The sequence below is a fragment of the Procambarus clarkii genome, chromosome 89 (assembly GCF_040958095.1).
Source record: "Procambarus clarkii isolate CNS0578487 chromosome 89, FALCON_Pclarkii_2.0, whole genome shotgun sequence".
In the NCBI taxonomy this organism is placed as follows: Eukaryota; Metazoa; Arthropoda; class Malacostraca; order Decapoda; family Cambaridae; genus Procambarus; species Procambarus clarkii.
Window position 1 is genome coordinate 10,399,654 of NC_091238.1, and position 18,915 is coordinate 10,418,568.

At 48.1% G+C, this 18,915-nt stretch overlaps 2 protein-coding genes across 4 annotated transcripts in view; both read right to left on the reverse strand.

Annotated features, from left to right (window-relative positions):
• Positions 1–18,915, reverse strand: part of Hex-A (Hexokinase A) — a 100,676-nt gene that overhangs the window by 47,492 nt on the left and 34,269 nt on the right. Inside the window, exon 1 of one of the 3 annotated variants that reach the window (XM_045767113.2) lies at positions 8,544–8,837. The exons of 1 other annotated variant lie outside the window; for it this stretch is intronic. In XM_045767113.2, the coding sequence (XP_045623069.1) occupies positions 8,544–8,726 (183 nt within the window). In that variant the 5' untranslated portion in view covers positions 8,727–8,837. Of the gene's footprint in view, positions 1–8,543; positions 8,838–18,915 lie in introns of those variants that run through there. One more of the 3 variants, XM_045767114.2, reaches the window with a different exon arrangement.
• LOC138359153 (uncharacterized) lies at positions 11,854–18,490 on the reverse strand. The gene is made up of 3 exons (XM_069317977.1): positions 18,211–18,490; positions 12,964–17,822; positions 11,854–12,575 (listed from the first exon to the last, which is right to left on the reverse strand). The coding sequence occupies exon 2, from the start codon at positions 16,591–16,593 to the stop codon at positions 13,708–13,710; it is 2,886 nt and encodes a 961-aa protein (XP_069174078.1). The 5' UTR covers positions 16,594–17,822; positions 18,211–18,490; the 3' UTR covers positions 11,854–12,575; positions 12,964–13,707.

Sequence of the window (18,915 nt, forward strand, 5' to 3'; positions counted from 1 at the left end):
AGCTGAGCTAAGAATGCTTCAGATCCTGAACAGTTGTAAACCTCCTTCTTATACTAACATTAACTGCGACTAATGGTGAAGTGTACAAATAACCCGAGGTCTCGCGGGTTTAGTTATTCTGAAGGACGATGTCCTCCAACTGTGACACTGACAGCCTCCTGATTTCTTCGCTACATTCCACTTACAGCTTTTTACCCCGTCACCGGTACCTGCTCCTGAGAGCGGCTAACACGGGCCGTCCTCAGGCTATGGGGCTCTGCGCAACCCGTTCTCGCACTTTCGTACAGTCACTATTGACTTATTAAATAAGTGCATATGTGACATACTAATTTATTGTGAATATTTTAGGTTACCTTGAAAAGCTTCATAGAAAACACCGACCTTGCCTAACCTTCTTAGTATGTTAAGATACGCATCTTATTGCTTCTTAATTACAATTATTACTTAACCTTACCTATAATAGGTTAAGTAATAATTGTAATTAAGAAGCAATAAGATGCTTATCTTAACATACTAAGAAGGTTAGGTGAGGTCGGTGTTTTCTATGAAACTTTTCAAGGTAAACTAAAATATTCACAATAAATTAGTATGTCACATATGCACTTATTTAATAAGTCAATATTGACTGTACGAAAGTGCGAGAACGGGTTGCTCTGCGCAGTCGATTCCCAACCGATTAGCCTGAAGCTCGATTCCCGTTCAGGGCGAGAACGTTGGGTTCGTTTTCATTCACTTGATACTTCTGTTCACCTTGTAGTAAAGAGGCACCCGAGAATTAGGCAACTGTTGTGGGTTGCACTCTAAGAAAGTACAGTTGTTGTCCTAGGGTAGGAGGGCCTCGATAAACCTAATAGGCTTGAGACAATCGACTTGAGAATGGTCCAGGACGGACGGAAACGTGGTCGTCCCTTCACCTTCTAGTGTGTGGTCTGGTCAACACCTAATAGGCTTACTGTCCTTCGGGAAACAAGTGTTGGAAGTTGTGTCCCATACACCCGCAGTCCTGCCACACAACTACATGTTAACTGCTCCTCTTATGTTTACTTCGCTAACAGTTCTTAGAGCCAATGAGGAACGGCTTTGTGTGACCTTGGGTTTGACAGCTTCCTTCTGGCGGTAAGGCAGGTAACAAGGAAGGTGTGTTGCTGCAGACGTTTACTTCAGTCACCTGTGTGTTCTCATCACTCTGACTGGCTGCATCACATTCTTCACACTCCACCCAACGACCAATGATAAAGTAATGTCACACTCCTGATTGACTTAAATTATCACGTCAATCCGTCACACAAGTTTCTAGAAGGCTACTGCATCCGCCATTTTATTAATACAAAATCAATGTGAATGAATTGATACAAAATGCCATAAAATATGCAAGTACTACGCTATTACCAGAGATATTGGCACTATATTATTGTATGTGATAGCCAGGTTGCGCGCTCTCAGGTGAGAGCGTTAACTCTCAGGTGAGAGCGTTAACTCTCAGGTGAGAGCGTTAACTCTCAGGTGAGAGCGTTAACTCTCAGGTGAGAGCGTTAACTCTCAGGTGAGAGCGTTAACTCTCAGGTAAGTGTAAATAAGAACACTTACATAACATATATCAGTTACCGCGGGTCACATAACACATGTCCTTTAACAAGGAGAACAAAAGGTAAGGTACGTGATCAGTCCACAAGAGTTAGCATTGAGTTATTCTGTAACGTGTGTGTGTGTGTGTGTGTGTGTGTGTGTGTGTGTGTGTGTGTGTGTGTGTGTGTGTGTGTGTGTGTGTGTGTGTGTGTGTGTGTGTGCTTACCTAACAAAATTGGAAGGACTGTGCTTCGGTTCCTAAGCTCAGCCTTTCCAACTATCGATTTAAATACAATGATTTTTTACTCTTTTTGTCATCATATCTGAATTTAAAAAGGTAGTCATTTCAATTTACTGTCCATATTGGATAAATGTTTCTTAACATCCTTGTGGCTCATCTGCGTGTCTAGCTAACATGCATTTCCTCCAGCTGCGCTACTGCTTAATGTAAACACTGTCAGCTATATTTATGAGAATTTTACATGTCTGGATTATGTCCCCTCTATTTCTCCGTTTTCCACTGTCAGTAGGTTCAGGTCCCTCAGTATATTCTAGTAGCGCCTTCCCCTAAAATTTGGAGTTAAGTATATGAAACTTTTTGTATATTCAAAGTTTTTTGTTTTATGGTTGTTGAGGTGACTGGCGGAGGTTGTTGGTGCATGTTGTAGAACTGGTCGGACTGCGGGCCGCTCACCGCTATGGGAACTTGTTGTTTAGACTTGATAATTGTCCTCATGTTCACCTGCGGTCACCTTGGCCAAGGTTTCTCATGGGAATATGTTACGGCGTGCTGCTCGAGGGAGAGAGGGAGAGAGGGAGAGAGGGAGAGAGAGAGAGAGAGAGAGAGAGAGAGAGAGAGAGAGAGAGAGAGAGAGAGAGAGAGAGAGAGAGAGAGAGAGAGAGAGAGAGAGAGAGAGAGACTGGTTTAATGACAGCGAGTTAACATTCCTAAGATTACACCTGCTACACCGTCTCGACCTCCCGCCCTCCTCCTGCTCCTTCCACCTTTCCTCCATTGATGTTTTTAATTTTGCCCCGTGTTGGCCGCGTCCAACAGCCTGGTTGATCAGTCCGGCAACCAGGAGGCCTGGTCGACGACCGGGCCGCGGGGACGCTAAGCCCCGGAAGCACCTCAAGGTAACCTCAAGGTAGGTGGGGGGGGGGGGGTGAGTTTGTTGGGAAGCGTCACTCATCCCTTGAGAGGACACCCTATACCAGCAGGTACCTCCACCACCCTTATCACCCCCACGTGGATTAGCAATAACTTGGGGCACATCATTAACTACCAATAATATGGTATTTAATGAAGATAAGTTCCAGCTCCTGCGCTATGGAAAAAACAACAAATACAAACAAGAATCACGTACAAAACGCAGTCAAATCTTACCATAAAGCGTAAAAGCACTGTAAAGGTTTTGTGTGTAGTTATGGCAGAAAACCTTACCTCTAAAGAAGTGCAAGAAAAATGGCAGGTTGGATAACAAGAACCTTTCAAACAAGAGATGCCGTACCAATGATGACATTTTTTCAAGACACTGGTGCTCTCTAGAGTGGAATACTGCTGCACAATGACAGCCCCTTTCAAAGCTGGAAAAATTGCTGACCTGGAGAGTGTGCAGAGATCCTTTACTGCTAAAATTCACTCAGTAAACTGTCTAAATTACTGGGACCGACTCAAAAGCCTAAATCGGTATTCTCTAGAGCGCAGGCGAGAGAGATTCTACATATTGTAATAATTTACACGTAAAACAGTAGAGGGGCTGGACCTGCACACAGAAATAACTTCACATGAGAACAGTAGGCATGGCAGGATGTGCAGAATATCCCCGTTGAAAATTAGAGGTGCAATAGGTACTGTGAGAGAGAACTCTATCAACATCAGAGGCCCGAGACTGTTCAACACGATTCCACTACACATAAGGGGCATAACTGGCCGACCCCTCACAGTGTTCAAGAGAGAACTTGATAAGCACCTCCAAAGGACACCTGATCAACCAGGCTGTGATTCATACGTCAGGCTGCGAGCAACCGCGTCCAATAGCCTGGTTGACCAGTCAACCAGGAGGCCTGGTCGGGGACCGGGTCGCGAGGACCTTGATCCCCAGAATCACCGCAAGTCAAGATAAACCGTAGTATAGAACACATGTAAATTCTCTGCGAAGTATATGAAGAAAAATAACTCAGTTAATCCTGGGAATTAATTAAGACCATTAAATTTACTAAATTTATAATTTAGTAAATAATATAAATTTAAATACTAAATAAATTAAAGTAACCAAACCAGAGCATGAAACATTACACTCAGGCTCGTTAAGTTTAGACTTAGTAAAGAAGTAGGCAAATTCCGATACATTTATAGGGGTACAAATATACGGAAGAAGTTACCAAGATCTGGAAAGCTTCAGGTATCGGTAAGTAAATGTATGAGTGGAATCAGTTGGGTACAAACACGTGCGACACATGTCTTGAGATAAATGTTAATGGTGTAGCCTCTTGTCACAGTGAAGACATCTTGGCTGGTGAGAATGTCTGGTGAGGTGTGTGGCTGAGTGCGGCGTGGCCTTGTACTCTCCACCACTTGAACCTTTACTCTCACTAGTCTTAATCACTCTACTCATACACACACACTCACTCACTCACTCACTCTCACACACACACACAGACAAAGACCTGGGGGTTGAATGTACTAAGACTGTACTAGGCAGTGATGTGGTGGAGGCTGACTCAATACACAGTTTCAAATATAGATATGATGGAGCGCAAGAAGCTCAGGAATCTGTACACCAATAGATTGACGGTTGAGAGGCGGGACCAAAGAGCCAAAGCTCAACCCCCGCAAGCACAACTAGGTGACTACATACACACAGATTGCTTATTTCTGGACTGCCAAAAGTCTTTGATACAGTACCGCACAGGAGATTACTATACAAACTTAAGGGGCAGGCGAGAGTAAGCGGAAAAGCCCTAACATAGGCTTGGAGAGTAGAAGAACTCCCTGAACACCATCAAGCAGGTATCAAGCAGGTAAGGAATTACCTAACAGGCAGGATCCAGTGTGTAACAGTAAGAGGCGAGAAGTTGGATTGGTGAACAGTAACGAGTGCAGCACCTCAAGGTTCGGTGCTGGGACCAGTTCTATTTCTAATATACGTAAATGACATGTCTACATGAGGAGTCTTGCGTATCGATGGTTGCGGGTGAGAGTATTTATAGACCACAGCTGGCGTAAGGCAACAGTGATCTACACACATGAGTACCGAGGAAGCCATAGCAGCAGAGCCCGGCATTGTAGGACAGATTTAGGATAGTGTAGAGAGGTGTATGGCAGATTAAGGAACAGCGTAGAGCAGTGTAAGGCAGAGTAGAGCAGTGTAGGTGAGAGTCTGGCAGGAGGCCAAGTTGGCGCAAGAGGCATCAGTTGGCGGGAGTGGCGCCCGTACTCCCCACCGTTCCCAGCGTCACTTGGCGGCCGCCATGAGCACGCTACAATACTACTACACAAATTCACACACGCCTAAATACCATCAAATAAATATAAGTCGACAAAAGGCAACATTGACCTGTGATTAATCCATCAGTAATGAACCACCAACAACACAATTAAGACCATATATTACTGATAGATGCAGCAAAATCTGTTTCATTATAAATGTTCAGCAATAATGCTCATGAATTATATCAGACAGATACATGAAGACTTACAAGTACAGCGACTAACAAGGTCACTGGACTTGTAAAGTGCAGAACAAACACCACAGCAGATACGCTGTTGGCAACCACCTAACCCACGTTGCTAGAGCAGTGATGCAACCCCCTCTTACACCACTGTCTGCTCTTGTCACACTCCTCTTACACCACTGTCTGCTCTTGTTACACTCCTCTTACACCACTGTCTGCTCTTGTCACACTCCTCTTACACCACTGTCTGCTCTTGTTACACCCCTCTTACACCACTGTCTGCTCTTGTCACACTCCTCTTACACCACTGTCTGCTCTTGTTACACCCCTCTTACACCACTGTCTGCTCTTGTCACACTCCTCTTACACCACTGTCTGCTCTTGTCACACTCCTCTTACACCACTGTCTGCTCTTGTTACACCCCTCTTACACCACTGTCTGCTCTTGTCACACTCCTCTTACACCACTGTCTGCTCTTGTTACACTCCTCTTACACCACTGTCTGCTCTTGTTACACCCCTCTTACACCACTGTCTGCTCTTGTCACACTCCTCTTACACCACTGCCTGCTCTTGTCACACTCCTCTTACACCACTGTCTGCTCTTGTCACACTCCTCTTACACCACTGTCTGCTCTTGTTACACTCCTCTTACACCACTGTCTGCTCTTGTTACACTCCTCTTACACCACTGTCTGCTCTTGTTACACTCCTCTTACACCACTGTCTGCTCTTGTCACACTCCTCTTACACCACTGTCTGCTCTTGTTACACTCCTCTTACACCACTGTCTGCTCTTGTTACACTCCTCTTACACCACTGTCTGCTCTTGTTACACTCCTCTTACACCACTGTCTGCTCTTGTCACACCCCTCTTACACCACTGTCTGCTCTTGTTACACCCCTCTTACACCACTGTCTGCTCTTGTCACACCCCTCTTACACCACTGTCTGCTCTTGTTACACCCCTCTTACACCACTGTCTGCTCTTGTCACACCCCTCTTACACCACTGTCTGCTCTTGTCACACCCCTCTTACACCACTGTCTGCTCTTGTCACACCCCTCTTACACCACTGTCTGCTCTTGTTACACCCCTCTTACACCACTGTCTGCTCTTGTCACACCCCTCTTACACCACTGTCTGCTCTTGTTACACTCCTCTTACACCACTGTCTGCACTTGTTACACTCCTCTTACACCACTGTCTGCTCTTGTTACACTCCCTCTTACACCACTGTCTGCTCTTGTTACACCCCTCTTACACCACTGTCTGCTCTTGTCACACTCCTCTTACACCACTGTCTGCTCTTGTCACACTCCTCTTACACCACTGTCTGCTCTTGTCACACTCCCTCTTACACCACTGTCTGCTCTTGTCACACTCCTCTTACACCACTGTCTGCTCTTGTCACACTCCTCTTACACCACTGTCTGCTCTTGTTACACTGCTCTTACACCACTGTCTGCTCTTGTCACACTCCTCTTACACCACTGTCTGCTCTTGTCACACTCCTCTTACACCACTGTCTGCTCTTGTCACACTCCTCTTACACCACTGTCTGCTCTTGTTACACCCCTCTTACACCACTGTCTGCTCTTGTCACACACCCCTCTTACACCACTGTCTGCTCTTGTCACACTCCTCTTACACCACCGTCTGCTCTTGTCACACTCCTCTTACACCACTGTCTGCTCTTGTCACACTCCTCTTACACCACTGTCTGCTCTTGTCACACTCCTCTTACACCACTGTCTGCTCTTGTTACACCCCTCTTACACCACTGTCTGCTCTTGTCACACTCCTCTTACACCACTGCCTGCTCTTGTCACACTCCTCTTACACCACTGTCTGCTCTTGTTACACCCCTCTTACACCACTGTCTGCTCTTGTTACACCCCTCTTACACCACTGTCTGCTCTTGTCACACCCCTCTTACACCACCGTCTGCTCTTGTTACACCCCTCTTACACCACTGTCTGCTCTTGTCACACCCCTCTTACACCACCGTCTGCTCTTGTTACACCCCTCTTACACCACTGTCTGCTCTTGTTACACCCCTCTTACACCACTGTCTGCTCTTGTCACACTCTTCTTACACCACTGTCTGCTCTTGTCACACCCCTCTTACACCACTGTCTGCTCTTGTTACACCCCCTCTTACACCACTGTCTGCTCTTGTCACACTCTTCTTACACCACTGTCTGCTCTTGTTACACTCCTCTTACACCACTGTCTGCTCTTGTCACACTCCTCTTACACCACTGTCTGCTCTTGTCACACTCCTCTTACACCACTGTCTGCTCTTGTTACACCCCTCTTACACCACTGTCTGCTCTTGTTACACTCCTCTTACACCACTGTCTGCTCTTGTCACACGACTCTTACACCACCGTCTGCTCTTGTCACACACCCCTCTTACACCACTGTCTGCTCTTGTCACACGACTCTTACACCACTGTCTGCTCTTGTCACACACCCCTCTTACACCACTGTCTGCTCTTGTCACACTCCTCTTACACCACCGTCTGCTCTTGTCACACGACTCTTACACCACTGTCTGCTCTTGTTACACACTCTTCTTACACCACTGTCTGCTCTTGTCACACGACTCTTACACCACTGTCTGCTCTTGTCACACACCCCTCTTACACCACTGTCTGCTCTTGTCACACCCCTCTTACACCACTGTCTGCTCTTGTCACACCCCTTTTACACCACTGTCTGCTCTTGTCACACGACTCTTACACCACCGTCTGCTCTTGTCGCACACTCTTCTTACACCACTGTCTGCTCTTGTCACACTCCTCTTACACCACCGTCTGCTCTTGTCACACACTCCTCTTACACCACTGTCTGCTCTTGTCACACGACTCTTACACTACCGTCTGCTCTTGTCACACTCCTCTTACACCACTGTCTGCTCTTGTCACACGACTCTTAAACCACCGTCTGCTCTTGTCACACTCCTCTTACACCACTGTCTGCCCTTGTCACACCAGTGTGGTGGGGACTCGCTGTCCGCCACCTCCACTGTGATGGGGACACACAGGTGTGATGGTGTGGCCCCATCAACACTACTGTAGAGTTGATGGGCCACACCACCACTGTGATGGTGACTGTTAACTACCATGTCTGTGATGGTGACACAGCACCAATGATGGTGACTGGTAACACATAACAAGCAGCCCTCACACTAAGACATGAAGGAGGCGAGAGGAGCCACAAGTGTGGTGCACCCTGAGGGCGCCGGCTGCTGCTGCTGGTGCCAGGGTGAGGCCCCCGGCGTCACACCCTACCTTAGAGGCGATCACTTGGTCAGACATGGGAGGCATCTCCACGGTGGCCGCTCTCGTCAGCTGGCCTTTGATCTTGTCAACAGTGTACGAGTGTACGAAGAGTACGGCTTTCTGCAGCACGTCGACGACTTTGAGGAGCGACAGTCCTCTCTCGTCACTATCCGCGGCGGCGACTATTTCCATGTTGGGGCGGCCGGGGGTTTTATCGACTGAGCGGGAGAGGTTTGAGGCGAGTCCCACTTGAGGAAGCAGTGGGGGAAGACCTCTGCTGCACAGGCCAGGCGCACACTGCTGCCTCCGCCAGCACGGTCACCTTCCCTGACGTCACCCTTCATACTCCCTCACCCTCCCCTCACCCTCCACCCTCCACCTCACCCTCTACACCCTCTACACCCTCACCCTCTACACCCATACCTCTCTATCCCTAGACCTACTCCGCTCTCCCTAAATAGCCCCAGGAAAAATAAATTTATTTATTAATACACAGAAATGTGAATTCGACATTCCACATAAATGTAAAGGTTACCCCGAGCGCTATTGTGTTCGGCTCTGTGATTCGTGTAGGCAGGGGCCGGCTGGAGGTGTGTGCTCCCCGGCAGCCAATCGGAGCGCTCAGAACATAGGGCGTTGTCTGGACTCAACAAATCAATACTCAGCACCTGAAGCTCCCCACGTAGCCGGATGGCGTCCAGCGACGCACGCCTACACTCTCTTTACCTAACACCACAGACAATAACACCGCCACATAGGAAATCCGGTTAGATAGTGTTATCAGATGGTATGAAGAGGGTGGGTGAGGGTCTGGAGGTACCGGGAGCCGGGAGGCCAGGATGGCGGTATCGCTGCTGTCATTCATTGGTTGGTGGCTGTCACACCTCCCGTGCCACCCCCCGCGGGAGGTGGTGGCCACGCCCCCACCCCCACCACCACACGCACCCCAGGCCTACCACCCCGCCCACCTCCCTCACCTGCCACCCACCCTCACTACCACACGCACCCCAGACCTACCAACCCGCCCACCACCCCTCACCTGCCACCCACCCTCACCACCACACGCACCCCAGACCTACCACCCCGCCCACCACCCCGCCCACCACCATCCTGGGGACCACATGATGATCATATCACAAAACTTGGCTCCTGAAGCCCACTGAGGGGGTCACTCTTGTTAACTGGTTACGTTCTCCACTCACAATTCAGGATCCCGGGTTCTATCCCCGGGATGGACAAAAATCGTTGGGCACGTCTTCTTTCACCTGAGCCTCTATTCACCTGGCAGTAAATAGGTACCCGGGAGTTAGGCAACTGTTATGGGTTGCATCCTGGGGAAAGTCGGTAGTTCTACCTTGGAGGGAGGTCCTCTCTGCCTTTGAAAATGTCAGCCAAACGCATCTCTGAGCGTCCGGCCATAAAACTCTTAGATGAACTGAGGAGAGTTTGGCATGTGTTGATGGGGACGAGTTGCAACACAACAACATCTGCGGAACTGAGTCATTATTAAATTAAGAATATCCAGACGCCGGGGCCAGCGTATCTAGGTGGGTACACACACACACACACACCATCTACGAGGGATGGGGTATGAGGAGCGCCTGAGGGAACTGTGCCTTACGACACTAGAAAGAAGAAGGGAGAGGGGGGACATGATAGGAACGTATAAGATACTCAGAGGGATTGACAGAGTGGACATGGACGAAATGTTCACACGGAATAGTAACAGAACGAGGGGACATGGATGGAAGCTTGAAACTCAGATGAGTCACAGAGATGTTAGGAAGTTTTCTTTTAGCGTGAGAGTAGTGGGAAAATGGAATGCACTTCAGGAACAGGTTGTGGAAGCAAATACTATTCATAATTTTAAAACCAGGTATGATAGGGAAATGGGACAGGAGTCATTGCTGTAAACAACCGATGCTCGAAAGGCGGGATCCAAGAGTCAATGCTCGATCCTGCAGACACAACTAGGTGAGTACAACTAGGTGAGTACACACACACACACACACACACACACACACACACACACACACACACACACACACACACACACACACACACACACACACACACACACACACACACACCACACACACACACACACCACACACACACACACACACACACACACACACACACACACACACACACACACACACACACACACACACACACACACACACACACACACACACAGGAATCCTCAGGAATCTGTACACCTGTTGATTGACGGTTGAGAGGCGGGACCAAAGAGCCAGAGCTCAACCCCCGCAAACACAACTAGGTGAGTACACACACACACACATTGTCATATTTTTGGATTGTCAGAAAGCCTTTGATACAGTGCCACACAAGAGGCTAGTGAAAAAGCTGGAGATGCAGGCTGGAGTGAAAGGGAAGGTACTCCGTTGGATACAGGAGTACCTAAGCAACAGGAGACAACGAGTCAGTGTGAGGGGTGAGGTCTCAGATTGGCGAGACGTTACGAGTGGAGTCCCGCAGGGGTCAGTCCTTGGACCTATACTGTTTCTGATATATGTAAATGATCTCCCAGAGGGTATAGAATCGTTTCTCTCAATGTTTGCCGATGATGCAAAAATTATGAGGAGGATTGAAACTGAGGACGATAGTAGGAGGCTACAAGATGACCTAGACAGACTGAGTGAATGGTTCAACAAATGGCTGTTGAAGTTCAACCCGAGTAAATGCAAAGTAATGAAACTAGGCAGTGGAAACAGGAGGCCAGACAGGATACAGAATAGGAGATGAAGTACTTAATGAAACGAACAGAGAGAAAGATCTAGGAGTTGATATCACACCAAACCTGTCTCCTGAAGCCCACATAAAAAGAATAACGTCTCCGGCATATGCAAGGCTGGCTAACATCAGAACAGCGTTCAGGAACCTGTGTAAGGAATCATTCAGAATCTTGTACACCACATATTATTATAGACTGTGGGTTGGTTGGTGTTGTCGTCATTGATCCTTCTCTATGGACAACCCAACCCACAACTCGGCAGAGTGCTTATACTAGGAGATCACCCTTGGCGCTTCTGGCTCTTGGAGAGGGGCTCAACGTCACACGTTTAGGGGATGCGGCTCCAACACTTAGCCTCGTTGTCACGTGCACACACCCACTCGAGCCGCTGTGACTCCCCACTCTCTCCTTATGAGATATGATCTCCTCAATCCCCCTATGACTTACTAGTATTACCTCTTACCCTGTTCACAGCAGTGGTTCTTGGTTCTTTCTCTCTCTCTCTCCTTCTTTACTACCTCCTGGGAAGCCTCACTAGGACAAGGGCAAAACACCAGCAAATTGTGACACATTTACTGAACAAAGCACATACACGATACATACACACATATAATAATAATGAATCCTATACTCTATAATATCACAATCAGGTTGCACTCCAACACCATCAGAGCTCTATTATCAGCTTATCAAGTGGTATCCTACCTCCTGGTTCACCACCTGATACTATTAACTTCCTCAAGTTGGTCAAGCCTACACACTGTTGCACCATCAGCAAGATAACATATATATATAGAAAATCAGCATTTGAATGCAATAACATATACCAGTATAAATGTTCATTGATACTTCAGTATAAAAAATTCCTTGACATAAGAATGCCAACAGTCACTCACCTCTCACTGCGTCTTGCACGCTAATGACAACCAAACACTATCAACTCCCTACTAGTAATCCACCAGAACTTCCCCTTCCACCTCTGGAAGTTCACAACCCTAATATCCTTAGGTTCTTCCAGGCTTCACTACCAGGATCCTCTGCAGCTCCTCCAGGCTGCTATCATGAAGTTTCCTTGTGCAACTACGGTGCTTCACCCTTCTGTTAGGTTCTTCCACAGCTCTCTTGGCTGCTACACCACCTCTACAGAAGCGCGTGACACTCCTCTTCACTGCTGCTTCTCCTCACAGCTCGAGGTCCTCTGCTCCACTACCTTGGAGTCTCATCAGCTACATCATCTGCTGGCTTCGAAGTTCTCAGCAACTTCTTCCCCAAAGACAAACCTGCAACCCATCGACGTTCCAATAAAATGTTCCCCTTTAACACATAAACAAAAATAACCACACAATATGCTTGCCTCAAACCTCTATCTGTCCTCTACATACAGTGAGAGTGGACTCCCCCGTTTTGGGCGGGTCCATACTCCACCTCGCCTGGCGGCGTCCTCACTCGCTGGGAGGGTCTTCCTCCATCCGGAGCCAGGCTCCCTCAGTCGTCCGCCAGCGCTCAGAGAGGACGGACGTCGCTCCGTGTTCCTCCCTCTCCACTCTCTTATTTCAGGCTTTCTGCCTTATTAAAACATGTCTAACCTATAAATAAACATCGCTACTGTCGCTGGGCACACGACCAACTACAATGCAATCACTATGAACTGGCGTATATCGTGCTTACCACAGAACGTCTGGTCGAGGGCGCTTCTCCTCTGACGGCGCCTGGTCAGGGCGCTCCACACAGCCCACAATAATGCCTCCGGGCGGCTTAATATTCACTAATTAACGTCCACGACTTGAGACCACACGTCCCCAGCTCGATTCCACAGCTGGCACGTCTGCACACTTCTCTTCTCTTAGAGATATATCACTAGGGGTTCCCTTCTGACGGGAGCTCAACGAAGCGCGGCTTCCCCCTGCGATGTCTGGCACTCAAGTGAGGTCAAGGTCCTCCGGAAGCGAGCCTCACGCCTCCAGCAAAATGTCCACATCTCCTAGCCAGTCATTTATCTATTTCCTTACTTACTGCCCATAATCTTAAATTGTTTTACATATCCAACCAGCCATTTTTCATATGGGTTATCACCTCAATATTTGCTAGACCTTCTAGTTAGGTCAGGCTTGCTGAATAACTCTCAAGAAGGGAGACTCGTTTCTCCTGCAGGCTGAGATCATAACACTCCCCTCCCCTTATTTTTGAGAGTTATTCCAGTGGCAAAGCTCGGGATAATACATCCGCCACCACACTGTCTCGTTCTTCACCCGATATACTCTCTTAGGAGTCTACAATTAGTTCGTTGCTCCTTGCAACATCCGGCTCACAACTCTCCAGAAACATGGTCTTCTCACAAACGATTTGACTTCTCTGGCACCTCTTGGCTAGGCTGTCCTCCTTGGACGCCTGCAATCCATTGGTCCACTCTACTTATTGTCTCCACCCTCCGTTTCCTCGTCTTCTTCTCTTCCCGTCCAGAGTCAGACATCTACTGTCTGTACCTCCTCTGTCGTCTTCATACTTCCATCTACTGCCATTATACTTCCGCCTCCTGTCATCATACTTCACTCCCTCGTCTTCACCGACTATCCTCCCTTTCGTCTCATTTATCCGAGACCTCATCCTGTTTGACTTACTTCGCATCCTCGGATTTCTTCTATTCCTCCATGCTTGTATCATCTTCCTCTTCCCACACTTTTCACTTCTATACAACTCCACTTCTTCTCCTTCAACTCTTCTTCGTTCCCTAAAAGTTTCTTCGAGCACTGTACTACATCCAACAGCACTCGACCGTACATCTCGCTTTACCTCTCCTAGAGTGCTCGTAAGCATCTCTCCACACATACTGTCCCTTCTCCTTTCATCTTCTCGGCTATTACTCTTCTTCACTATCTCTCCGCCACGTTTTCTGTGGAACATGTCGACTCCTGACATCTCAAACCACTTAACTCCACTATCCCTATGCCTCTGTGCTCGTGGACAACGTGACGCTCTACTCCCGTCCTCAGTATGTCCACATCTTTCCTCATTCATACTCAGCACAGTTGCATTCACCTTCCGACTCTTAATTTCAGCAGCCTGGGCTCTACTCAGGTCCGCTCTCTTCACATGATTCTTCTTCGGCTGGGTCATCTTCACTTTTGACCTCACCGAGACTTCATTTTCCTGGGCTGGACCTTCATCAAACAGCCATGATATATCTACATCGATATCTTCCACCGGTTTAATCGACACTGTCTCACCTTCTCCAGTGTCTTCCTCGTCGGCCACCTCTGTCTTCATCACTACCGAGACAGGGTACTCAATGGCTTGGCGGTCTCCTGACTCATCTCCCCGGATGTCAGTCAGGTTCACACTCTCAGGTGTCCCACACGTGCCGTGGCCTTCTGGGCACTCCTCTGGCACAGTCTCCGCTATGACTCTTGGCAACACCTTTGTCCCGCACAAGTCATTCCCCAGGATCACTTGGACTCCTGGAATAGGTATGTCGGGGCACACTCCCAACATCACCTCTGCCGACACATATTCCGACCTTAGCTGGACAGTACAAACGGGCATGTCACTTTCAGACAACAACCCATATACCCTCATCTTACTCCTGCCAGCTAACCGTCGATCATTCCCAATCAGGCTTCTCGTAATCAAGCTCTGATTAGCTCCGGTATCTCTTAAGATACCAACTTCTACCTCCGGTTGGCCTCTTATACTGATCCAACCTTTACTCATGAACGGCCTATACCTCTCGTTCACTAAGTTCACCTTCTGTGGTTTGTCTTGGAACACATTGATATATTTGCTTCGGGGGTCACACATGGCCAGGGTCACAACTCTCTTGCCCTGCCGACAATCTCGCATCACGTGACCCAATCCGTTACAATTGTAACATCTCATCTGGGAAAAATCTCTTCTATATGTACCAAAGCGGCTCTGACTCTGCCCACTCGTATTGGAGTTCCTCGGGCCAGACGTACTACTCGTACTCTGTAGAGCTTTACTGGACTCTTGATTTCCTGGATAACGATTAGTTTCTCGTTTTGCTCCTCCATCCTCACTTTCAGATGAAGTGCGCGACCTACTCTTCTGAGTTCCAGGGTACTTACTTTTATCTGCCCATTTATCAAAATTTTTCTCACCCCAGACTCCTCTGGGTCTCTCATAATTTCTTCCTCCCCAGACTCCATTGGGTCTGCTATTGCTGCGTCTCGCCTCGCTTCTCACTCTGTTCTCCCTTAAGCTCTTGTACGCTTCAGTAATCATATCCGCCCTATCTGCGGCATCTTTCACCTCCATTATCCCTGCTTCTTGGATCTTGAACTTTGTTTCGGGATGCATCATCTCCAAGAACTTCTCCATGACCATCAGTTGCTTCAGGTCAGCGTAAGATCCAACTCCAGCAGCCTCAATCCACTTCTGGAATCGTCTTTCCAGATCTCTTGCTGTCTCAGCAAACGTACATGCTCCAACTTTGATCATTTCTCTGAAGCGCTTCCTATAAGCTTCTGGGGTTAACTGAAACGAGCGCAATATGCTGCTCTTTACTGTGGCGTAATCCTGGCACTCTTCCAGTGACAATTGGGTGTATGCCTCCCTGGCTGCACCGGTCAATCTTAACTGGACCAGCTGGGCCCATTCCTCCTGTGGCCACTCCTTGATGCTGGCTACTTTTTCAAAGTGCTCGAAAAAGCTCTCTGCCTCTTCGGGAACAAACAAGGGAATGTCCTTCTCCCTAACCCTAACATCTGGTGGGTGTGATACCTGGGTGGTGCTCTCTGGCAACCCATGTTCAATCCTTTGTTCAGCCAAGGTTCTATTCGCTTCTATCTGCATTTGTTTTGTTCTCTCTTTTTCTTTTTCCACCTCTAGCCTTGCTTTCTCTTTTTCTATTTCCAGTCTGGTTTTCTCTTTTTCCTTCTCTGCTTCATTTTTCATCTGGAGTTCTAATTTCATCTTTTCCAGCTGGAACTGTCTCTCCTTGTCCTCACGCTGCATCTGGAGCTCTAACTGGAATCTCTCCAAGCTCCTATTCCGGCTACTCCTACTACTCCGGCTACTCTTGCTGCTCCTACTCGATCCCTGGGATCTCACTTCATCCTGCCCATCATCCTCCTTTCTACTTTCAGCTCCTTCCTGGGCTCCTTGTTCTGCCGCTTCACTTCTGGCTCTCAACTGCCTCAGGATCTCATCCTTCATCCCAGCTACTTTAGATGCTTTCAACCTAATGCCACATTTTTCTGCTATTTGTTTCAATTGATCCCTCGTGCAACCTTCCAAGTCCTCAGGCTTGCCTGACTCCACAAACGCTTGCACCTTATCCATCTTTGTCCTGTGAGTCTTCCCAAGAGAGAGAATATACACCTGCGGTCACACAGTTTATTTCAGCAAGGGTGTACAAATCCACTCTTGGACAGGGTGTGGGTGTGTCAGTTCACTCTCCCGGACAGGCCCCCAATTTATTATAGACTGTGGGTTGGTTGGTGTTGTCGTCATTGATCCTTCTCTATGGACAACCCAACCCACAACTCGGCAGAGTGCTTATACTAGGAGATCACCCTTGGCGCTTCTGGCTCTTGGAGAGGGGCTCAACGTCACACGTTTAGGGGATGCGGCTCCAACACTTAGCCTCGTTGTCACGTGCACACACCCACTCGAGCCGCTGTGACTCCCCACTCTCTCCTTATGAGATATGATCTCCTCAATCCCCCTATGACTTACTAGTATTACCTCTTACCCTGTTCACAGCAGTGGTTCTTGGTTCTTTCTCTCTCTCTCTCCTTCTTTACTACCTCCTGGGAAGCCTCACTAGGACAAGGGCAAAACACCAGCAAATTGTGACACATTTACTGAACAAAGCACATACACGATACATACACACATATAATAATAATGAATCCTATACTCTATAATATCACAATCAGGTTGCACTCCAACACCATCAGAGCTCTATTATCAGCTTATCAAGTGGTATCCTACCTCCTGGTTCACCACCTGATACTATTAACTTCCTCAAGTTGGTCAAGCCTACACACTGTTGCACCATCAGCAAGATAACATATATATATAGAAAATCAGCATTTGAATGCAATAACATATACCAGTATAAATGTTCATTGATACTTCAGTATAAAAAATTCCTTGACATAAGAATGCCAACAGTCACTCACCTCTCACTGCGTCTTGCACGCTAATGACAACCAAACACTATCAACTCCCTACTAGTAATCCACCAGAACTTCCCCTTCCACCTCTGGAAGTTCACAACCCTAATATCCTTAGGTTCTTCCAGGCTTCACTACCAGGATCCTCTGCAGCTCCTCCAGGCTGCTATCATGAAGTTTCCTTGTGCAACTACGGTGCTTCACCCTTCTGTTAGGTTCTTTCACAGCTCTCTTGGCTGCTACACCACCTCTACAGAAGCGCGTGACACTCCTCTTCACTGCTGCTTCTCCTCACAGCTCGAGGTCCTCTGCTCCACTACCTTGGAGTCTCATCAGCTACATCATCTGCTGGCTTCGAAGTTCTCAGCAACTTCTTCCCCAAAGACAAACCTGCAACCCATCGACGTTCCAATAAAATGTTCCCCTTTAACACATAAACAAAAATAACCACACAATATGCTTGCCTCAAACCTCTATCTGTCCTCTACATACAGTGAGAGTGGACTCCCCCGTTTTGGGCGGGTCCATACTCCACCTCGCCTGGCGGCGTCCTCACTCGCTGGGAGGGTCTTCCTCCATCCGGAGCCAGGCTCCCTCAGTCGTCCGCCAGCGCTCAGAGAGGACGGACGTCGCTCCGTGTTCCTCCCTCTCCACTCTCTTATTTCAGGCTTTCTGCCTTATTAAAACATGTCTAACCTATAAATAAACATCGCTACTGTCGCTGGGCACACGACCAACTACAATGCAATCACTATGAACTGGCGTATATCGTGCTTACCACAGAACGTCTGGTCGAGGGCGCTTCTCCTCTGACGGCGCCTGGTCAGGGCGCTCCACACAGCCCACAATAATGCCTCCGGGCGGCTTAATATTCACTAATTAACGTCCACGACTTGAGACCACACGTCCCCAGCTCGATTCCACAGCTGGCACGTCTGCACACTTCTCTTCTCTTAGAGATATATCACTAGGGGTTCCCTTCTGACGGGAGCTCAACGAAGCGCGGCTTCCCCCTGCGATGTCTGGCACTCAAGTGAGGTCAAGGTCCTCCGGAAGCGAGCCTCACGCCTCCAGCAAAATGTCCACATCTCCTAGCCAGTCATTTATCTATTTCCTTACTTACTGCCCATAATCTTAAATTGTTTTACATATCCAACCAGCCATTTTTCATATGGGTTATCACCTCAATATTTGCTAGACCTTCTAGTTAGGTCAGGCTTGCTGAATAACTCTCAAGAAGGGAGACTCGTTTCTCCTGCAGGCTGAGATCATAACAATATGTAAGACCAATCCTGGAGTATGCGGCCCCAGCATGGAGCCCGTATCTTGTCAAGCACAAGACGAAGCTGGAAAAAGTTCAAAGGTATGCCACTAGATTAGTCCCAGAACTAAGAGGCATGAGTTACGAGGAAAGGCTGCGGGAAATGCACCTTACGACACTGGAAGACAGAAGAGTAAGGGGAGAGACATGATCACAACCTAC